The sequence below is a fragment of the Heloderma suspectum genome, chromosome 7 (genome assembly GCF_057233095.1).
Source record: "Heloderma suspectum isolate Gila_16-S chromosome 7, 16-S_ref, whole genome shotgun sequence".
Classification (NCBI taxonomy): domain Eukaryota; kingdom Metazoa; phylum Chordata; class Lepidosauria; order Squamata; family Helodermatidae; genus Heloderma; species Heloderma suspectum.
The window spans coordinates 4897993-4922141 of NC_139464.1; the positions used below are offsets into that span (position 1 = coordinate 4897993).

Below are 24149 nucleotides of genomic sequence, written 5' to 3' on the forward strand. Positions count from 1 at the left end.
CACACACACACACACCATTTATCCCCAGAATGAAATTTAAATGGGATAAATGCCAAGTTCTGCACCTAGGAAAAAGAATCCAAATGCACAGTTACAAGATGGGTGATACTTGGCTCAACAATACTACAAGTGAGAAGGATCTTGGAACTGTTGTAGATCACAAGCTGAATATGAGCCAACAAGGTGATGTGGCTGCAAAAAAGGCAGATGCTATTTTGGCCTGCATTAATAAAAGTATAGCTTCCAAATCACGTGAGTTCCCCTCTACTCAGCACTGGTTAAGCTTCATCTAGAGTACTGTGTCCAGTTCTGGGCCCCACACTTGAAGAAGGATGCAGACAAACTGGAGAGGGTTCAGAGGAGGGCAACAAAGATGATCCGGGGACTGGAAACAAAGCCCTATGAGGAGAAAACTGGGCATGTTTAGCTCTGAGAAGAGAAGACTGAGGGGAGATGGGATAGCACTCCCCAAGTACTTGAAAGGTTGTCACAGAGAGGAAGGCCAGGATCTCTTCTCGATCCTCCCAGAGTGCAGGACACGGAATAAGGGGCTCAAGTTACAGGAAGCCAGATTCTGGCTGAACATCAGGAAAAACCTCCTGACTGTTAGAGCAATACGACAATTACCTAGGGGGGTCGTGGGCTCTCCCACACTGGAGGCATTCAAAACAAGGCTGGACAGCTGTCTGTCAGGGATGCTCTGACTTGGATTCCCACATTGAGCAGGGGGTTGGACTCGATGGTCTTACAGGCCCCTTCCAACCCTACCATTCTATGATTCCTGCTGCAGATATTTGCCATGCAGTTTATGAGGGGAGGGAGCGTCTCGCCCAATCTGGCGCCCTCCAGGTGTGTTGGATGACAACTCTATCATCCCCATTCAGCATGGCCATTGGACCAACTGTCTGGGTATGATGGGAGTTGTAGTCCAACACATCTGGGCACCTGGTTAGGCGAGGATGCCTTTAGCACTGCACTACTTGGACTCTCACTAAAGCAGCTTTCCGCAACTTTGTGCCCTCCAGAAGTGTTGGACTACAACTCCCATAATCCCTCAGCCAGCATTATGGGAGTTGTAGTCCAACACTTCTGGAGGGCACCAGGTTGCAGAAGACAGTGCTCAGGCATGTTTTTTCCCATGGGGTCTTCCAGTTGTGATCAAGTGAGACTCATTACCGTCCGACCATTTTTATTTTATTTTTATTTTTATTAATGGCTAATGTTTTATTCAAAGGCATTAGCTGCTTTGGGGAGAGGGACTTCTAAAAAAAAGTCCGAAAAGCAGAATATAAATATTTTATCAATAAATACATCCTCAGACGCTACAGAAACATGGAAAGAGAGCCCCATGCTGCTTCCTCCGTCCCGCCTGATGAGCGTCTTGCTCACGTAGCGTCAGACAGGAGGGCAGGAGATTGGTAACGGTGCAACTCAAGACACAGCAGGTTCCTGGCAAGGAAAGCCAGGTGGGGTGAGGGCGGCGGCGGGGGGGGGGGCTGTTTCTATGAGGCCTGATGCAAAATTAAAAGAGAAAGAGTTACGCCTGGGAAACCAGTTGCTAGGCTGGATGGTTCCTGTTGCCAAGTGTATATATTCCAAAGGACATCTGGATCAAGCATCTGAGAAGCAGATGAATTAAGCATTTGAGAATTAAACATCTGAATTAAGCTTCTGAGAATTAAGCATCACAGAGTGCTCCTGTTCAAGGTGCCAGCCAGCCATGCCCTCCTCTATGATACTCCATTCCTTTCCACCCCCCTCTATGATACTCCATTCCTTTCCACACACCCCGCCCCCATTGTTCTGCTCTCCCTCCCCCCAACGACACTCAACACTCTGTGGGCACTGAACACGCCCTGTCCCTTATTGGGCTACTAAAATTTTCTTTGCACTCCTGAAAACCTTGGATTCCCCCCAATTTGGCTGACCACGTGTCCTCCCTCCCACCCCCGTGCGTGGTTGGTGCCATTTTGGCTTCATAAGAATCAGCACACAGAGAATGAGTTTGCTGTTAGTAATTGCTTCCAGTCCGAGACAAATGCTTCTGTCCCTAATTCACAGAAGGCAGGGGGCTCCTGTCAGGGGGCCCTTGCTGGGGTGAGGGCCCTCAGCAGGTGCCCAGCCATGCCTACCCCTGGTGACATGCACGCGTGCACACTAAAAGTTCCAGAGGCCTGAGAGGACGGGGCCTGAAACCTAAAGAACGGATGCTTACGCAGAACAATTTTAAGAGACATCCCCCGAATATCTACATGGGACAACGAATGTCTCCAGGAACAGGGGCCAGAAACATAGAGCTGTGCCTGGTCGCCGAATACGGCTAAGTAGTTTTAGACTTCGGATTTAATGGTCTTAAAAGGCCCTCCCTTTAGACCACCATGTGTACCACTTTAGTTGGGAGCACACAACTAACATTTCTATTCTTTTCAGACACACACACACCACCACCATCACCACCCCATGCTTTGCAACTGCTTCTACACTCCTGCTATGTTAGAGCACCCCCCTAAAAAGAAAACCTGCTTGCCAACGCCGATTAAAAACAAGAAATACTCTGAGCATGTGCAGCTTTGCAGTTTAAACTTCTTTTAATCACCGAGCCATCATGACTCCAGGAATAACATGGAGCTGCCTTTTGCTGCCCTGATGCTGAACAGATTTGCTTGGGACCAAGCACTGTTTTGTTGCAGAAAATAAAAGTAAAAAAATAAAATCTTGGAATAAAATCTTGGATCTTGGAATTGTCGTCGATCACAAGCTGAATATGAGCCAACAATGTGATGTGGCTGCAAAAAAGGCAAATGCTATTTTGGGCTGCATTAATAGAAGCATCGCTTCCAAATCCCGGGAAGTACTAGTTCCCCTCTACTCAGCACTGGTTAGGCCTCATCTGGAGTACTGTGTCCAGTTCTGGGCACCACACTTTAAGAAGGATGCAGACAAGCTGGAGAGGGTTCAAAGGAGGGCAACAAAGATGATCAGGGGACTGGAAACAAAGTCCTATGAAGTGAGACTGAAAGAACTGGGCATGTTTAGCCTTGAGAAGAGAAGACTGAGGGGAGATATGATAGCACTCTTCAAGTACTTGAAAGGTTGTCACAGAGAAGAAGGCCAGGATCTCTTCTTGATCATCCCAGAGTGCAGGACACGGAATAATGGGCTCAAGTTACAGGAAGCCAGATTCCGACTGAACATCAGGAAAAACTTCCTGAGTGTCAGAGCAATACGGCAATGGAACCAATTACCTGGGGAGGTGGTGGGCTCTCCCACACTGGAGGCCTTTAAGACGAGGCTGGACAGCCATTTGTCAGGGATGCTCTGACTTGGATTCCTGCATTGAGCAGGGGGTTGGACTCGATGGCCTTGTAGGCCCCTTCCAACCCTACTATTCTATGATTCTATGAAAACAAAATGAGGGTCTATAACCATCTACTTACTGGTCTGGCTGGCTGCTCCCTGACAATAACATGCTTTTTAAAATAAGATGAAAGAAAGGAGATCAGCGTCAGCCCCATCATGGGCATGGTGGCCCAGGTCCTGATATCCCTGTTCTCTGCAGATTTGGGGGGACACCAGATTTTGGGCCCAGGTTTAGCCCTAGCCGCACCCAATGGCGGCTGGTGGCTCCAATGTCAAATCCACTCAGGACCAATCAGAACTCCAAAGGAGCTCTCCAAGGTTCTTCACACCTTGGAGAGTTCCTTTAGAGTTCTGGCTGAAACCTGGAGCAGAATCGCCACCCCGCTGACATCAGAGCCACCAGCCTCCACTGGCTGCACCACTGCCTAGTGGTTAGGGCTGAAGTGTGTGCAGTTGCTGCCATTTCTCACTCTTGCTACAAACCCATCTTGTCTTCACCCTGTCAACCCCAGCGTTGCCCACGGCCCAGGTCTTCCCTTCCGAGCTGGCAGGAGTCAGATCTGACACGTGATGTCTTCATACCGGGGCGTCCAGCAAGGAACATAAAAATTAGGCTTCCTGGAGGGGATGTCTAATGGTTAGCCCACCCTCCCGATGAATTTAGAAATCCTTGGTTTATAAATATATGAAGCATCACCTGTCAGGCTGCTGTTAAAGGCAGAGGAGCAGGGCTGAGTGGGGGGGAGAAAGGTGACAACCCTGCTCATTTGGCCCACATACACATGTAGCCCTCCCACCCACAAGCTTGGGAAATCCAATGATTTCAGCCTCCAGGCATTCCCTGCATTCCCTGGCACACCATACACCACCACCTAAGGTCCACCGCTTGGGCAGGCTTAGGCCAGGAGTCCCCAATGAGGCGCCGGTGCAGGCTTCCAATGGCAACTACAAAGCTCTCCCCTCCCTGCCCTCTTAAAAAAAATGGTTTTAAGAAAAACCTTGGGCAATGTTAGGACAATCTTTCTCTCCCTTTCTAGCCTCTAGCCTTGCTCTTTCTCTCCCCTCTTGCCCCGCTATCTCTGCCTCCCTCCAAGCCTCTAGCCTCGCTGTTTCTCCCCCCCACCATCACCTCTTTAGCTCACTTTTGACTAGCCAGGCCCCCATGGCAGCCATGATGTGACTAGCCACATCCTCCATGACAGCCATTTTGTGGTGGTGCCCGCAGCAGTTTCTCAAATTCCCAAATGGGTTCACAGTTCCAAAAAGGCTGGGGACAGCTGGCTTAGCCATATGGCCCCACCTACTGGAGCAACCCAAGGAGACTTGGCAGGCTGGTTGCAAAACCTCCGCAGGCCAGATTAGTCCCACAGGCTGGATGTTCCGCATCTCTGCTGTATGCCAACAACATCACTCGACCCTGAATTGGTTTAAGGAGAAGGACAACATTCTAGCAGTTATCTCTAAAGCAGCTCAAGATGCTGGTACAGATGCTCCTGTCCAGAATCCCACATCCTGTCCAGAAGCAAGCATGCCCAAACAGCTCTCGTCTGGGGTTCAAGCTGTGTCTCCTTTCGCTGTCCTCCTCTAAGCGTCCCACTCTTCCCAGCCCTGGTGTCCAATGCGCCTCTTCCTGCAAGGAGGTGATTTCACCCCTTCTCTGTGCAACGGAGACTCCATCAAGATTCCATTATCACAAGACTATCACTGTATAGTCGCCAGGCAAAGACCTCTTTATTCAAGCAGGCCTTTGGCGTGTATGCAGGGCTGTTGGGTCAGGTGCTGTTTTTATTCTGTTGCTGCTGTGTTTTTATTTGCTTTAATGCATTGTTTTGCTATTGTTTTAATCGAGTTTTATTCTTGATTGTAAGCTGCCTTGAGCGCCATTTTTCTTGGTAGAAAGGTAGGGCACAAACAAATAAATAAATAAAGGCACAGAGCAGCGGGGAGTGAGAGTCGATGGACTGCACTGGTGAAGGATGGTGTTGGCTGGGCAAGTCCATTCCTTATAGAAACCCAGCAACGAAAGCCTGCCCCAAGTTGTGTTTAGGTGGGCGCTAAACCCAAGAGACGCCACAGGAAGATTCTACTAAGCAAACATCGTACGTTTGAGGGCTGGCGTAGAGTAGCAGCTGACATGGTACGGCCCCGGCTTCTGGTTCATCACAGATGCCCTTTATTCATTCACTTACTTACAACACTGGTGTACCCCTCCACAAAAGTGACCCTCTCAAAGTGGCTCAGTCGCAGTCGATAAAAGTGCATCACAAAAAGCAAAGAGCTGGATCCACGAAGAACAAGGTAAACACCCCCTATGGCAGCCTTCCCCAACCTGGCCCCCTCCAGAAGTGCTGGACTTTGACTCTCGCCAGCCCCAGCCAACATAGCCAATGGTCAGGAATGCTGGGAGTTGAAGTCCAAAACATCTGGAGAGGGCCAGGTTGGGGAAGGCTGCCATGGCTTGTATCCAATATAGGTCCTACTTAGAGCAAACCCACTTGAATTCTTGGGTCTTAAGTTAGACTAACACTGGATACAACCCCATTTCTCCACCAGCAGCTCCTGCAAGGCTGGGGGAACACTGAAGCGGCCCAACTTCGGGGCAGGGGGAGGAGATGGGGGACCCATGCATGGACCCTTCCCATGGAGTCAGCACTGCTCTGGGCGTCTTCTCTGATTGCTCTGCTGCTCCTCCAGCCAGGCGGAGCCACTTGTGAATTGCCCCAAAAGGGGACAAAGGAGGACACACATTCATGTGAAATCTGCATACGCTGGCTTTTATATATGGCTGCACATTCAGAGATTGTTATTAGAATCTAAATAGAAATACAGTCCGTCCCGCCATGGTGCGGAAGACCGTGACCAGGCGCCCCACAGTGCTTGCTCAGTTTGCCGCTGATGGGCAACTTCAAGGCCCTGTAGCTCCTCCTTCTGGTGGGTCGTCTGCTTTCAAGTGGATTTGGGCTGGACTCAGCCCTTCGAACAGAGGCATTTCTTCCTTTTAGAATGGGGGGGGGGACTGCACAAAAGCCAGCGAACCACAACATGGTTGGGGGAAGGGAGTGGGGCTAGAGCTGGGGGGGTGGCCTTCTGGGGAACCCCAGAGAACCAGACTGGGACCCCAAGAGGGCCAGATGCGGCCTCTGGCTCTGAGGCTCTGCACCCACGATGGAGATAAAACTGCACAGAGCACCTGCAGCACCCTGAAGCACCCTGTTCTCTTCACTCGCAAAATGTATCCTGACTGCGGGAGCTGGGTCTCCTTGGTGCAGAAGTCTTTTCCGAGGTCAGGGGGAGTGGGAGGGTGGCCCAGAAAACACCCCACCTCCTCAAAGAGCCTCGCTGAGCCCCAGCTCTTCCGGGCTTATCTGCTCACCAAGATGCGGCACACTTGTCCACCCCCCCTTCCCAAGCGGCCCCCATCTCCTAGTTTCCATCAGAACATCATGCATTAATAATGGCTACCGATCTGTCTGTGCTCTGGCAAGCCTTTTTTCCAGCTGGGGGAAAGGTTACAAAATGAAACCCGAAGTCGTGGCACTGGGACAGGCTCGGGTGTCACAGCAGGTTCAGTTTCCTGGCTGCTTTTGATGGGGGGGGGGTTAACAAGGGGGCCTGGCTCGCTAGCAGCCTGCAGGGTTGGCCGAGAAAAACAGGCCAGAGAAGAATCTGCCGTGGAGCACCGCCTTAAAAATTGCTCTTTCCTTTGGGTGAACTCAGGGACAGGCCTGGCTGATGGTAGCCCCAGAGCAAGGAAATAGATGACATCTCACCCCATGCAGGGCGCGACCCTTCAAGGAGAACTCCTGGACATCAGCAGGGCCTTCCTGGAGCAGAGCAAAGGCCCATCTAGACCCCCATCCTGTTTCACAGTGTGGCCCACCAGGGGCTTCTGGGAAGGCCACAAGCAGGCCATGGATGCAACCCCCCAGGAACTGGAATTTCTGCAACAAAACTTTGCTGTATAGCGTGATCTGAGGATGGCCACTTGCAAATTGTCAAAAAAGAGGAAATATATCACACCCCAGAAAAGAGGAAACTAATTTGCATATAGTTTGCATATGCTAATTGATAGATATACATGCAAATTTAGAAATAATAATTATAACTTAAATAGAAATACAGCCAATCTCACCATTGTATGGAAGACTGGGGCCAGGTAACCTGTGTGCCTTGTTCAGTCTGCTGTCAAGCTGCTAAGTGGCGGAGGTCGACTACAAGGCCTTCTCCACTGGTCGGTGACATTTCTGGACCACCCAGCAGCCAAAGCTCTCTGGTTAGTTATCTTTAAACTGGAATTGGACTGGACAGCCCTTCAAATGGAGAACTGCCCTCTGTAAAAGAGGGGACACAGTACTGCATCCCTCTTCCTTCCTACCTCGGATTCCATTTGCCTCCCAACAGGCAGCGTCCCATGGCCATTGGGCAGGTGTAGTCCTCACTGGGCTGTTTGGGGAGTTTTCCCGCAGCTTAGCCCCTCCACAGATGTTGGTTGGCTTGTTATTTTTTTTGTAATTCTGCAAACCTCAGGGTTCCCCCCAAGCCTCTCTCTCTCCTTTCTCTCACTCAATCTCTGCCTCCTCTTCTCTTTCTCTCTGCCCCTTCTCTCACTCTCTCTGTGCCACCCCTTCTCTCTCACTCGCTCTCCGACACCCCTTCTCTCCACCCCATTCTCTCTCTCCCCCCACCCCCAACCCCCGCTTCTTCCCCCGCTGCCCAACAGAAAAGAGGGCCTCCGTTCGCCCCACATTTGCATATGCAAATTTATTTGCACAGGTGCGGAGTTAGAGCGAATGGCTATTTTTTGAACAGACGTGCAAGGAATCTCCCCGTAGTGGAGAAGACTAGCTCTCCCACATAGACGACTGTCGTCTGCAAAGTAGGACACCTGTCCACCCGGATACACGCACGCACGCCCTTAGGCTAGTAGCGACTGGGGGCAATCTCGCCATCAGGGGAGCTTCTCCTCTGACTCAGGCCAGGGGATGCGCGGAGGCGGAGGGCGGCGCCCCCGTCGCTGCGAGCGCGCCCCCCGCGCCGCCGCGCAGCGCTCTCGCCCTAGGAGTGCGCGCCAGCCAGCCACATGCGGGGGGAAGGAGAGGAGGCGCGCGGGGGCCTCGCGGGACAGTCCGAAGAGCAGGCTTGCTCATCTGCTGCAGCAAAAGGGGCTTATAGCACCCGAAAGGCTGACGCACGTCTCACGAGAGAAGAGCCCGTGGACTCAGAGCCCCGAAAGCGTTGCGCGGTGCAGGCTGGTGGCTCCAAGGTCAGCAGGGCAGTGAGTCCACTCTCGATTTCAGTTAGAACCAGCCAGAACTCTGTCCAAGGTGCTTTGGAGAGCTCCTTTAGAGTTCTGACTGGCTCTGACTGAAACCCGGAGAGGAATCACCCCCGCTGACATCGGAGCCCCCAGCCTGCACAGGTGTTAACCTCAGTTGGGTGCAGACTGCGGGGAAAGGGGAAAAGCTGGGGTGAAAGTAGGCAAGTATTCAATTCCACCTCAAATTCATGCAAAATAAGCCCGCTGACCATTCAGCAGTAATTGGTACAGAGCTGATGCAGCATTGTGGTCACCAGTTTGCATGATGGCTTATTCTCACCCCAACCACAGCCCCTCTGTGCCAGGGGGATTAGAATAATTACTCCTGGCAACACAGCTTGCTGTATCCTGTGAACCTGGCAAGGGTGGCTCGTTGCCACGGGTTGAATGCAAATTGCAACAGCCCATAGGTTCAGAGTGGCTTGTTACAGTATCAAGCCACCTTGGATGGGTTCACATGACAACCCATGCCGACAAGGGTAATTCTGCTAATTAGGCAGCTCACAACCCACATGTGTAGGGAGGGAAAATAAGCCGGTAAGGTTTATTTTCCCTCCGTGATCATGGAAACCCAGTCTCTCTAAGCCTCAGTCCTCTGTCCCCAATACCGAGGATAATAAGAGTCACTTACCTTCACAACCCTATAAAGATTGCAACTAGATAATGCCTGTGAAGCTCTTTGTACGCTTGAAAGTGCTAGAACAATGTAAAGTATTATAAGAACATTGTTGTTGTTCTTAGCATTGCTAGGTAAATTAACACCGGTAACAAGAGAGGAAACCATTGTCTCTATTCCAGCCGAAACAAACAGAATCAAATTCCATCATCAGCTGGAATTCAGATATTTCATGTTGGAGTCTCCCTTTGAAATTCTTCTCTTAGAAAATGACAACTTTCAGGTCAGAGGCAGAGTGGCCAAGGAGACCCATGCCCCTGGTGGTGTCCCAAGCCTATAATTATTACAAAGTATTTAAAACTGACTGCTACAAATACACTTGAATGCACCGCAGTTTAGTCTTTAAGAAAATGTGTTTTTAAATCATAATTACAACCTGCTCTTACATGGGTCTCTCCCAGAAGTCTCCCATCCAGCAAGTCCACACAAGCTTGGCTGCAACACTGTATCAGGTGCTCCAAGAGCAGCCGCCCCCAACTTGACGCCTTCTAGATGTGTTGGACTACAACACCCATCATCCCCAGCCAGCCTGTTACAAGCCAAGACATCTGTAAGGCATGCCTGGTTGACAAAACCACAAACCTGCAATGTGAGGTCTTAGTAGAAGCACTGATGGATATTCTAGCTACATCCTCGGTACCTAGATGAGCTCAGCTATGAACCAGTTCAACTATTGCACTTCCCACGATGGCTACATTTTTATGGGATGCTGGAGAACCACACTTTTCCAGAAAATTTCATCATGATGCTCCACCTGACCCCTTTTTGCTACTTTGGTTTATGCCCTGGAACTGTAGTCCAGGTGTGTTGGACTACAACTCCCATCCTCCAGAGCCCACCTGGCCATGCTGGCTGTGGAATATGGGAGTTGTAGGGTGCTTCCAGGTGAGGTTTTTATGGCACCATTACGCTGCTTCATTCACAGAACTTTATGGGGGGGTGTCCAGATGTTGCAGTCCTCCCACATTTCCCCTCTGCTCCTTCCATCCTTTCTCTTGCCACAGACAATGCATTAAGAAAGAAAAGATGGAATCATTGCAGAATGGCTTCTCACTGGGGCCCTCTGTCACAAAGCACTCATAGTCCAACACTTTATTTATTAATTAAATGTATTACCTGCTTTTCACAGAATAGTAGAATAGTAGGGTTGGAAGGGGCCCATAAGACCATTGAGTCCAACCCCCTGCTCCATGCAGGAATCCAAGTCAGAGCATCCCTGACAGGTGGCTGTCCAGCCTCATCTTGAATGCCTCCAGCATGGGAGAGCCCACCACCTCCCTAGGTTATTGGTTCCATTGTCGTATTGCTCTAACAGTCTGGAAGTTTTTCCCGAAGTTCAGCTGGAATCTGGCTTCCTGTAACTTGAGCCCATTGTTCCGTGTCCTGCACTCTGGGATGATGGAGAAGAGATCCTGGCCTTCCTCTCTGTGACAACCTTTCAAGTACTTGAAGAGCGCTATCGTATCTCCCCTCAGTCTTCTCTTCTCAAGGCTAAACATGCCCAGTTCTTTCAGTCTCTTTTCATAGGGCTTTGTTTCCAGTCCCCTGAACATCTTTGTTGCCCTCTTCTGAACCCTCTCCAGCTTGTCTGCATCCTTCTTAAAGTGTGGTGCCCAGAACTGGACACAGTTCTCCAGATGAGGCCTAACCAGTGCTAAGTAGAGGGGAACTAGTACTTCCTGGGATTTGGAAGCTATGCTTCCATTAATGCAGCCCAAAATAGCATCTGCCTTTTTTGCAGCCATGTCACATTGGTGGCTCATATTCAGCTTGTGATCTACAACAATTCCAAGATCCTTCTTGCTTGTAGTGTTGTTGAGCCAAGTATCCCCCATCTTGTAACAGTGCACTTGGTTTATTTTTCCTAGGTGCAGAACTTTTAATTGTAAAATAATTCCAAAGCAGGGTACAATTAATAAAACAAAGTGCCACATGTCTCTTTGTTGATTTTAATAAAATCATGCAACATCAACCTAAAATACAGTCAAGCAGGGGAGAACAGTAATAGTGATAAATAACAGATGATACGATGCAGCAAAAAATAGAAAAAAGAAAAGCAAATCTGGAGGTCATCAGCTTGGAGAAGACTATCCCAGAGCATGTGCCAAATTCTGCAATTTAAACTTGAACGTCACCAAGACTGAGCCTTCAGACTCTGCTGTGAATCTGACCTCTGCTCCATCTGAAATGGCAACCCGACAGCTGCATTCAGGACAGGAAAAGAGAATATGAACATCCAGAAACACTTGTGGGCCACTCATGTCTTCTGGATTCTCTCCCATTAGTACATTAATAGCCCCTGAAAAGGGGGGGGTACTACTTTGCCCAGCAGTGTGCACATATGTATATGAGGTTCATGATCTGCCCATCAAAGAAATGCCCATGAACATAGGTACACTGGAGGATTAGCCAGATGAAGAAAGCAAGAACTGAAGGTAACCAGGACCCAACATGACGCAACATATGTGCTTGCATGCGCAACATGGCACTCCCAATAGACTTTGTTACCTTCCCCATTCTGGCCAATGAAGAATGCTGCATAATGCAAAAAACTTGTGTGTGCCAGTATTAGGTATTAGTCTTACAAAAAGACCACCTTTTTTATTTTGCATTGCTCAAAAAAATTTTTTTAAAGCAGGTGGGAGGGGGACAAGAGATATGTCTAGAAGTGTTAATGGGCTAGAATCCACTTCATCAAATGGAATGAAGGGAGTGGGATCTGGCTGGCAAAAGCTTCTGCCATAAAAATACTGGTAGTGTTAGGCAGGGTACAAAGACACCCCCCCCCCCCGCTCCAATATTAACACAGCCACCTCTCTCTGAGACTGCATCAGTGGAGCCTGAGCACCATCACTTGGCTAATTGGAATACTGCCTGCATCTTGGAGAACATGGGACCATCAGAAGAGCGCTGCAGAATGAGACCAAGGAAACCATCAAGTCTACAATCCCACTTCCCCCAGGGGCCAAATAGACGCTTCTGGGAAATGCAAAAGTGTGTGCGGGGGGGGGGAGCTTGCCTGGGCGCAGGGGCGTGGAGGGGGACAATGACATTTGTGCTTTAAAGCAGTGCATCTTCTGCAAAGAAAATTATTCACTTCTGCTTTCCTTGTCTTGACTCCTGCCCTGTATCATTCATAATTTTGTAAAGCAGGGATGGGCAGCAGGGTCTGTTGGTAGATCTCTGAGTGATTTGCATTGCTCAGCAAGGATTTCTGATTACCTACTGCCTAACAACAGGTGCTGGAGGAAAATTCTGAGAGTGCCTTGGACCGCAAGGTCAAACCAGTCCATACTCCAGGAAATCAAGCCAGACTGCTTACTTGAGGGAAGGCTATTAAAGGCAAAACTGAAGTACATTGGCCACATAATGAGAAGACAGGACACCCTGGAGAAGATGCTGCTGCTAGGGAAAGTGGAAGGCCAAAGGAAGAGGGGCCGACCAAGGGCAAGATGGATGGATGATATTCTGGAGGTGACGGACTCGACCGTGGGGGAGCTGGGGGTGGCGACGGCCGACAGGAAGCTCTGGCGTGGGCTGGTCCATGAAGTCACGAAGAGTCGGAAGCGACTGAGCGAATAAACAGCAATCAACAGCAACAAAAAAAATTACACCCCCCCCCCATATACTTCTGAAATGAAGAAATCTTGGGGTAAACAGGAATGGATTTCTTTGTGGAATGAGTAGGAGCTCTGCTCAGTTCTACTGCTCAAAGCAAAATTCCTGGGCTCAGAGTTCTTTAATTCTAAGAGTTTTGTTTTGCACCAGGCTCCACGTTAATAGGTGCTGGGGTTCTTGGAAAAAACAATCAGAGTAGAACCCACAAGCCTGAAGGCTGGCCATGCCTGACAATGTAAATCATACCATCCTCCCCTACCTTAGTTCCCCTCTCAATTTTTTATTATTATTACTACTACTACTACTACTACTACTACTAATAGCAGCAGCGATTTCCCCCTCCTTCTAACACTCCCTTTCTGTGAAGGCAGGGGAGGAGGAGAACCCGAGCAAAATGCCCTATCGATCCAACATATCTGTCCATTTGATGAAAATGTTCAGAAGGCTGGTGTTAAGCTACAATCCCAATGGCCACAGCTGGCTGGGGGATTCTGGGAGTTGTAGTCCAATACATCTGGAGGGCACCAGGTTGGCGAAGCCTGACCTATTAGATCAAAAGGCCGCGGAAGCTTGCAATGAAGAAACAGCACCACCTGGTGGTGATGAGTAGCAATTGCCACAAGCTTCCTACGAATAAAAATCAGAACGAAAACGGAGCGCCGCGTTTATGAAATCCCTCCCCAGGGAGGTTCATCCGATGCCAGCCGTAACGTCTTTCCAGCACCAGGCAAGCATCATCTTATTTGCTCGGGCTTTTAACATTGGAGGAGTTTTTTAAAATATCCCGCTCGTTTGTGGCTGCTTTTTTACTCCGCTGGTTGATTGTTGGCGTTTGACTGCCGTTTTAGGACCGGGCGTTGGGCGACGCTTCTTGATTACACCTCGAGGAACAGTATGCTCATTGATAAAAAAAGCCACATACAGAAAATATTGTATGTCATGCACAAGCTGCGAGTCTCCCCACAGTCCGCAAGATTAATAGCTTTTCACAGCACAGGGGTGCAAACTGGCGGGCCATCTCGAGGCTTCCTGCGATTTTTAGATGGCCCTGTCTCCTCCCCTCGACCCCCAAGCGTTTGGTGGTTTCCCAATTTTTTGTGCCCCCCCCTAAAATGTTGAAATGCCTCTGCGAAGGCTTCCTTACTGGCAGTGAGAGCTTCGAGCGAAAATATGCTGGTATTTGGCCCCACCCCTTTTGGCTTTGGCCCCACCCACCACTGGAATGCGCCACCCCCCCAAAAGTGCTTCTCCAAAATGGAATTCGGCCCGCAGGCTAAGAGAGGTTCAACAACCCGCCAGGGCATTATTCTCCGTTTCTAAACCATTGCAACCCCCCCCCCCCACACACACACACACAATTGCAATCTCTTTACTCAGTATTTGCCATCCTGAGTCACGAATTTGGAGAGCCGGCGCAGAAGCATGGAGAGTGTTGGATGTGGGCTTGGCAAGGGTTCAAATCCTCACCCTGCCATAAAGCTCACTGCAGGGGCAAAGACTCCTACAAGATGATGCTATGCATCTTCTCACCCCCCCACCCAATATAATTCGATAACTTGATCACCTAGCAAAATGGATGTATGACAGTATTTCCATTTTTTCCTGATCTATTTTCCCCACCCAATGCAGAATTAATGTGAACATACCCTCACTTGCAGAGGCTGGTTTGTGGGGCACACGAGAAAGGGCTTTTTCCTGTGTTGCTCGCAAACTCAGTGGAGTTGCAATTGCACCCCCACCCCCCCCTGCGTTCAGGAAAGGAGTCAAGAAACATCTTTTTAACTTGCCCTTGTAAATGTTTAGGGCTTTTAATATTCTGCTACAGCAGGATGGCTTTAGAAATAAAAAATGGATTGGATGAATTAAGAGAAGCCTAAGAACTGTTCTGACAGAATAGCTCAGCCTTCCCCGACCTGGTGCTCTCCAGATGTGTTGGACTACCACTCCCAGTATCTTCAGCCAGCATGGCCAATGGCCATGCTGGCTGAAGATACTGGGAGTGGTAGTCCAACACATCTGGAGAGCACCAGGTCGGGGAAGGTTGCAATAGATGAATGGAACTTCTAAATGGCCATGCTGGCTGAAGATAGTGGGAGTGGTAGTCCAACACATCTGGAGAGCACCAGGTCGGGGAAGGTTGCAATAGATGAATGGAACTTCTAAATGCCAGTTGGTGGGAAGTAGAGGAAACAGGATGGGAGATTTGATGGACTTTTGGTCTGATCCAGCAAAAGGCAGTTCTTACAAGCTGCACTCACCTTCCTGGGACTGATCACACACACCCTTTTCACTTCCCCCACTCTGGACAAGTCTGTCTCCTGTGGGTCCCTCTCGTCTTCTCTTCCCGCTCATCCGATGTCCAGGCAAGGATGACCCCCCACCTCTAATTCAGCAAGCTGCTTCCCTTTCCTCTGCCTGCTTCTGCAATCCCTCCTTAAACCACCCCCAGACTCATCTCTCACCCTTGCTCGATTCTGGCCAGTCTTGAGCCTCTTGGGACTGATGCTCTGGGCTCTGTATAACTCAACTCTTCTTGTCTGCTCCAAAACACTTGCCGAAATAGGATTTACAAGGCTTGCACCTGATTTTTAAACCACATGGAGGAACCGTCGCTCAGTGGTGAGAGCACTTCCCTTGCATGTAGAATGACCCAGGTTCAGTCCCCAGCATCTCTAGTTAGGAGGATCAGGGGGCATTGAGGAGAAATACCTCTGCTTGACTCTTGAAGAGATGCTGCTAGTCAGAGCACAGAATAGTGGGCAGCTAGATGCAAACATAGGCCTAGGTGGTGTGAGGCAGCTTCCGATGTTCCTCACTGAAATTGCAGTTCTTCATGTAGGTGGGGCATGATCTAGAAAACCTCACTGTGTAGCTCATGGCCTTTCAATACAGAACAAGTATCTCTGCAGACCGCAGAGCTGTTTATGAAAAACATGCAAGGTTCTAGCCCTCACAGTCAGAGTCCAAAAGCTTGAAAATGTGCCCTTTTTAGTATTTCAAAAGGCAAAGAAATCAGGAGGGAAGGCATGGACCGTCCCCAGGAACCCTTGTCCCAGCTACCATTTCCACATAGTATCTCCTAGGTTTTGCCTTTCAATTCCCATCTGTGCCCTCAAAAGTATCTTTAAGTAGATAATATCCTTTTTCAAAACAGAAAAGAAAAAAAGTGGGGGGGAATGAATCCCTTCAGTTTGGCAATACTCCCCCTGCAAATTAGCAGTTTGCAGCCAAAAGGTTTGTGTTGGTGATTTTAAAATCAGTACACAGAACCTGAACTTTTCAACAGTGGCCAGGGGTGTGGCAGTAAATGGCAAAGTGCAGGCGCCCATCATGACAGTCCCCTTAGCCACGCACCCAAGGAAAGTCCAAAAATGCAAGCAGAAGTGTTGTTCCATATCAGCGAACCAGTTCTAGCTGTTTTCATCTCTACCAGGAGTGGTTCATTTGCAAAGCCAGACAGTTTGAATCGCCCATTCAAGACCACGACACTCGAAAATACTTTGCATTACAACAGGGAACAAAATATTGTTGCTGGGAAAATGCACCCCCCCCCTGCAAACTACTGTGAGGATTGCAGCTTAGCTCAGAGGGCACAGGGAAGGCTGGGGCTGGGGGGCAGATGACATCAGCAGCCCTAATAAGAGCAGCGCTGGCGCTGCACCCCTATGAACCCAGCCCCCAGCACTCCCCTCGCAGTGGCACCCTGGCTGCAGAATTCTTCCGCAGAGAGGCTTGCCCAGCATCTGCCCTCTGGTCCTTTTGACACCAGGTGAAGAACCCCTTTTTAGTCTCTTGAGCATTGGAGTCCTTTTGTTTTTAAAGGCTGTCATCATGCATTTTAGATCTTTCCACTGCTGTTTTACTTCAGTTTTATTCTGTTTCTAAAAACAAAAAAACCCCTAAAGTTTACACCACGTTTTATTACATCATTATAGTTTATGGTTTTAAGCTCTATTTTGTGAACCCACCCAGAGTGCTTCAGCTATTGGGGCAGTATAGAAATGTAATAAATAAAAACGTGATCTTCCCCACAGTCCCTTTCCACCAAAAGCACCACCTGCTCCCCAGGTCCATTTTTATACACCTCCCGCTCCTGTTGCATGCCCAAGGACACACACACTGTTAGTGCAAACATGCACGTTGCCATAATAAATACGTGAAAACTCTGTCCTTCAAGACCTCATCACAGAGGTACATTTGTGTGCACTAGGAGAGGACCTGTCTGAAAGCCTCTGAAATTATAGTGTCAAGTTATGAGTGCAAAACACTGGCAGCTGCCACAGAAATTGGGTGCTGAGAAGGGGGGAGGGGCAAAGGATGCACTTTATTTCACATTGCCACTGCTCCACTGGGTCTTTTAAAGAGGAATGCACTGAAGACCTAACCTCTCCTAGGTAATTACCAGTCGAAGGAACAAGGTATATACATATTTTATTTTTAAAAAAGTTTACAGTTTCTTTAATTATACACAACTATTTTGAGAGGTTATAATTCTTAGAAGAGGCATTTGCCATGGCGTCAGGCATGCCCACTACATCATCACAATGCAAGGGGGGGGGCAGGTGGTGGTGGGAGGGGAAAAAGCTCAGACTCAGAGGGAAGGGCCAGATGCCCCGCTTTAGCTCTTCAAGTGTTCACACAATATGTACCAAATACAGTCAGTCAAATAAAAACGGCCATTTCTCATGCAGCACAGTCCTACTCCAAGTGCCAGCACAACTCAAGACGAGCAAGAGGAAGCGAGAGAGAATATATATATATATATAGTCTGTGTATGTATATATATATTTATAAAACCAGCGTTCCTAGATCACATCTCCTGAAATGGTCCATAGACGGGATGACAAGAGTCATATTTGGACACTTCCAGATTAACTACTATCACTGTCCGTGCCAAATCCAGCTGCAGGAAGCTAGCATAGCTCCAGAACTAAATCATTTCTCACACAATTATGAATCCACCCTTCGTGTGCGAGTTCCTGTGCCCCATCCCAAAAGGTAGGAAAATGTCAACCAACCATGAACACAAAACAGATTATGGAAGCAGTTGTGGAGCTCTTCATTTTACATACTTATTTGGCCAACCTAGACTTGAGGCAGTAAAGCAGAAAGGCTGCTTGGTTCTGTCTCCACAACACATCGTCTTCAGTCAACTGGATAAAACCACTGTCACTTGGATCTGTGCCATTTGCTCCCCATCTTAGACTACCTTCAAGCTCCCTCCATCGTTTTATCTAGTAATTTTAAGACATGACAAGAAGAGCTAACGGAAGGTCAATGGATGGACTTGGCAGACTGGCAGAAGGTAGAATAAAAAGTGGTGTGCTCCAAGGGAAACCTTGTTGGTGATTTAGGAGGCATTCCGATGACGGGGAGTAAACTGAAGGCCACGAACATGGAAAGTTTCCTCTACTGGTGGCATAGTGCTCAAAAGAAGAATCAGAGGGGGGCAAGAACAGCAGACATGAGACCTTAAGATCCCATTTCTTTAAAATTATTTTTTTTAGTGTGTGCACAGAACGTGGCAATTCACAATGCACGTACACACACTTTGCTGCCACAGCTTCCAAAGGAGGGCTTACCTTTGAGTTGGCTTTGCAACTTAGCAATTGGAGGCGGCTTTGAAGATTGAACTTGTTACCTGAATGGAAGGTTGTTTGAAAAGCAATGTGGGGGTTTGAGAAGAAGGGCAAGCAGGCTGGGAGTTAAAATGGGCCTGCTTTTTAATCCCATAGTGCAGCAGCTATCCAAAGCAAAGGAGATCTTAGCAAGGGGAAAAAAAATAAGGTGGCAGTAGGGAGGGGACAAAGAAAACTGCTCAGAGATTGGGGTACTGGCAGAGGAGAGGGAGACAGCTGCAAGCAGTTCTAGGTTAGTTAAGTGCCTCTGAAATTATTCCTCACCATCTTCTTTCTAGGTGGATCCCATTAAAACAGGGATGGGGAACCTGCAGCCCCTTCAGCTGTTTTTCAGCTCCCATAATCTCTGGTGATTGGCCATGCTAACTGGGACTGATGGGAGGTTGATTCCAACATCTGGAGGACTACGGATTCTCCAACACTGGGCTAACTTCCTTTTGCCTGCCTGGATCACTTGAAGGAGCAACACAACGCCAAGGATCTTTACAACCATTTGCCAAGGGGCCACTACGGCTGTAAATGAGAGAGAGATGCTTCTGTACAGCCATCTTGTGGACTGTCATTCCCTGAACACCTGAGCCGTGAACAAATGAGGCAGCATCTCCCAACCTGGTGCCCTCCTGCAACTTCCAGGAGTTGTAGTCCAACACATCTGGAGGGCTCCAGGTTGGGGAAGACTAATGTAAGGGATTGGATCAGGTGAGAGATGACAGAATGGGCCTGTATGCACACCAGGGGCGTGGAAGAGAAAAGGAAGCAGAGGAAGGCGAGTGCTGCATTCGGGGACATTCCGTTTAACATGGATCATGTCTCTTATTTGAAACTTCTTTTGCATGCTTCATTAAAGGCAGGATTGTTGTTTTGGGGGGGGGGAAGAAACAAGTGCCTGCAAATACGGGAGGAGCTGTGTGTCGAAAGTTGTTAAAATCTGATCATACATCAGGATTGAGACTTTTAAAAAAGGTTACCTGCATAAAAAGGGAATTAGAACACTAATATTTGTATATACAATACTGAAAAAATACAATTTATTTTGTTTAAATTGGTACCACCATCACCACAGCCACCTCAGCACTCAAATCTATACCTAAATAGCATCTAACAGGTCATCGCACAAGCAGACGGCAAGCAGAGCATCTAAGGGACTTCTTGCCGTGGCAGCAGAGCACTCCTCACCCTCCTCCAAAGTCAAGAAAATGGCTAGGGTGAGAGTTACGGCACACAGTTACATGTTCCATAGTTAATACTAAACCCTCCAACAAGCCATACTCACTAGAGCAGAGAATTTCAGCTCAACTACTAACCGCAGCCCCTACATTACTGCTTTTTTAATGTAAAAAAAGGAAAGGGGTTTTTTTTTGCTTCATGCCCGTAATTCGAATACTTTGTATGCTTTTGCTTTATTAAAGGAAAATAATCATGCCAAAGTCAAATTCTACTTTACATAAGATCTTTCAAAAGGGAAAAAGCAAATTGATCACGCTTTAGGATTGTACTCTTTTTGATACCCCCTCCCTCCGCCAAAGACACACACGCACACACATCCCAACTCCAAACTCTGATGGTGTTAAAAAAGAAACCGGGGAAAAATACAATTTACTGAGCTTAGCTTGACATTCAGTGTTCTGCTCGAGTCACCCAAATTTAAATTCCACAGACTGCCTCTAGTGGCGCCAACTTCCCCTCCCTACACAAAAAACCTTCACAAATGCAGCAGAGGCAACATCCAGAGTGGAGATCCATCTTGCTGGGCGCTCTTGCTCTTATCCATATTCAAGTATCATCGACATCCCAGGTAGGCATTTATAGTATGAGGTTCTCTTACCATTAAATGGAAGGGGGGTGGGGAGACCTTCATGTGTTCAAAATGCACCAGAAGAAATGAAAAAAATCCAATTGCGAGGATCTCTGAAACCAGCACTTTATCAATTCCCCCTCTTTAAAAACACTCCCCCCCCCCCCCGGCCCATCATATTAGGTTTTCCTAGATTGTCTGGCTTGCTCACAAAAGAAAGGGCCCAACTGAGCAGCGGGAGAACAAGCAGGCCTGTGCACCAATGGAGTCAGGATCAGTGGCAAAAGGAGCCAATGAAACCAACCATGGGCCAGGAGCACTCGAACAAATCCACCTGGATATAAGATCCACTCTTACAGGAGATCACTTGCACAGTGTTTGCAGACACATCGAGAGTGAGCGTGTATGCGTGCGCGTGTGTGCGTATGTGCATTTATTTATTTATTTATATATATATATATATATATATATATATATATAATTACACTGCCTGGTGGTTTTGACAGTAGGACCAAAATGGGTTGGACTCAATGTACTCCAGGTAAGTTAAGCCAACACTGGACAGTGCTTGCATTCTGTCCCTTAAAAAGAGAAGTAGACCCAACGAGAATCCAGACCAGGAAGGTGACTTTACTGCCCAGATGTCGGTTTTCGAAAGCTTCTCCAAGCAAACCAGACCAATCACCACCACCAGTCTCTAGAGGCAGGCAGGAAGTCCATACAAAGTGTACTTAAAATCAAAGCCGCTTCGTAAAAATCTGACACTTCAACGCATTCAGTTGGTGTTTTTTTTTGAAAAAAAATACGACTCCATTCAAGGTGTAAGCAGCCAAGTTGAAATGAAAGAGCACTGCTGACTTCACTGCCTCATCTGTCTAGCATTTATCCCCCAATATTTTCCTTTTACATTCTGAAAGTGCTGTTCCATTTTTGCATCCAAGAGTGCCTGCCGTCTTTGGAACCATTAATTTTAAAAAAAAGGGAAAAAGAAGAGAAGGAAACATCCAGACCCTCTCCCTAGCAAAGCAGCTGCTTAGGTCGACAGTTCAGTAGCCCACAAGTTGACTCAGCTCAAATGGAATTAGGGATGGATGGATGCATGCACGCATCTGGGCTTCATATTGCTACCAGGTGGAATGTGGGAAACGCGCTACGATGCACTTTGGGTTTTGAGAAATGACCAAGAAATCAAGATCTAAAGGGTGATATATATATATGTATATATATCTCAATGCTATTATTCATAAAAACCTTGTTTAGTAATAAAAAATTGCTTTGTTTAAATATGAATATTATAGTCTGCTTCTCAGCGCATGGTTAGGAAGTCAGTCTCTCCGAAAAGCAGGGCGCTTCGTTTACTACAATTCCATATCCTGGGCCTCGTCCTCTGAAAAGTCAGACATGGAGCTTTCCGAAGAGCTGTCCCCGGTGCCTTCTTCCTGCTCCTTTAGTGCTTCCTCTGTTGCATATTTCTGAATGTATTCTGGATGGGGCGAAACAGAGAAAGAATGGAGGGGAAAACGGGATGATCAACACACACAAGGAACATCCGAGGCCACAGCTGCCCCGCTAGCCAGACCCCAAATATGTTCCTAACACCTTAACTTTCGAGATGCGCCTGCAGGCACACCTCCTCCGCACTCCAAGCAATGATGGACTTTTAGCGAGGATGGTGCTCGACTCGTGCACTGCTATGCTTGTTCGAAACATCTCAAAAGCAAAGGTCAAAATTTGTATGAGACAGTCAACCTTTGCCCATTTTTCTGTGCACAAGGCAGGCCTATTACGGTGCCTTCCCAATGTAATAACCCTGGAACTTAAGTGGTATATTCTCTGTAGAACTGCACCTGCATGCAAAAGGTAGAAAGATCTGCAGTCGGTGACGTGAGAAGAGCAAGAAAAGTCTCAGAGCACATTATAAAAATATAATAAACGCTGGCAGAGACAGTGGAACCCTGGACTTCCCACTTCAAACTGCAGGTAGGGGGAGCAGCATATTTTTTAATTTTTTCTGAACCACCTACTGTACATAAAAACAAAAGACACAAGCCCTGCCCTTAGGCTTGCCATCTAAGAGAGGCAAGGAAGAAGGAGGGGAGAGAAGAGGCAGAGGCCTGAGACCAGTTACAGAATAACAGAGTGAAGGGATGGATTGTTAATCAAGTACTTCAGCACAGTAATAGGAGGTGGCAGGAGACAAGAGGGAGTAGTGAGGAGAGAAAAGGGTCCATCAGGGAAGAGAAGGAGGGGTCACTTGGGGTAGTGCATCACCCCCCGCCCCTCCAATGCTCATTTGTTACAGACAGGAAGGCTCTCTGGTTTATATGGGGGAGCATTCAAAAATGTGACACACCCCACCTGCAATCCGGAATGGCACCCTCTAGGATTCTACCAAGTCACTCTGAGCAATGTAAACCAACATGTGCTAAATGTGCAAAATGGCTTTCCAAGCTTGGCACAGAGTGCAAATCCCTCACAACCACAGAGCTTCCTCAGGCAGATTGGGATGGGGAATTAAGTCACCTACGCTCCACATCCATTCCACATCAATCAGCCATTCACAAGGAACAAAGAAGCTGCAGAGCACTATCGTTGTTGTTATTATTGCTGTTATTGTTATTATTGGGAGGGTTAAAAGCAGCACTGTATTAATGAGCACTAAATCAAGCCAGAGGCGCTTCAGCCAGTAGCGGACATACAGTCACGTGAAAAAGAAAGTACACCCTCTTTGAGTTCTATGGTTTTATGTATCAGGACATAATAAAAATCATCTGGTCCTTTGTTGTTGTTGTTGTTCAGTCGTTCAGTCGTGTCCGACTCTTCGTGACCCCATGGACCATAGCACGCCAGGCCTTCCTGTCCTGCGCTCTCTCCCGGAGCGTGCTCAAGTTCATATTCATTGCATCGGTGATGCTATCCAGCCATCTCATCCTCTGCCGTCCCCTTCTCCTTTTGCCTTCAGTCTTTCCCAGCATCAGGGTCTTTTCCAGGGAGTTTTCTCTTCACATTAGGTGGCCAAAATATTGGAGCTTCAGCTTCAGTATCTGTCCTTCCAATGAGCACTCAGGGTTGATTTCCTTTAGGATGGACTGATTTGACCTCCTTGCAGTCCAGGGGACTCGTAAGAGTCTTCTCCAGCACCACAGTTCGAAAGCATCCATTCTTCGGCGCTCAGCCTTCCTTATAGTCCAGCTCTCACAGCCATACATTACTAATGGGAAAACCATAGCTTTGATTAGATGGACCTTTGTCGGCAAGGTGATGTCTCTGCTTCTTACTATGCTGTCTAGGTTTGCCATAGCTTTCCTCCCAAGGAGCAAGCGTCTTTTAATTTCATGGCTACAGTCACCATCTACGGTGATCTTGGAGCCCAAGAAAGTAAAATCTGTCACTGCTTCCATTTCTTCCCCTTCTATATGCCAGGAAGTGATAGGGCCGGATGCCATGATCTTAGTTTTTTTAATGTTGAGTTTCAAACCAACTTTTGCACTCTCCTCTTTCACCCTCAACAAGAGGCTCTTGAGATCCTCTTCGCTTTCTACCATTAGGTTGGTATCGTCTGCATATCGGAGGTTGTTGATAATTCTCCCAGCAATCTTAATTCCGACCTCTGTTTCATCCAACCCGGCATTTCTCATGATGTACTCTGCATATAAGTTAAATAAGCAGGGTGACAATATGCAGCCTTGTCGTACTCCTTTCCCAATTTTGAACCACTCGGTTGTTCCATGTCTGGTTCTTACT

General features: G+C 48.0%; 1 protein-coding gene across 3 annotated transcripts in view; it reads right to left on the reverse strand.

Moving 5' to 3' along the window:
* Positions 1-17385: 17385 nt before the first annotated feature.
* Positions 17386-24149, reverse strand: part of UBE2H (ubiquitin conjugating enzyme E2 H) — a 66634-nt gene continuing 59870 nt past the window's right edge. For all 3 annotated transcript variants that reach the window (XM_084808956.1, XM_084808954.1, XM_084808957.1), the window contains exon 7: positions 17386-21888. In XM_084808956.1, the coding sequence (XP_084665082.1) occupies positions 21764-21888 (125 nt within the window). In that variant the 3' untranslated portion in view covers positions 17386-21763. The remainder of the gene's footprint in view (positions 21889-24149) is intronic.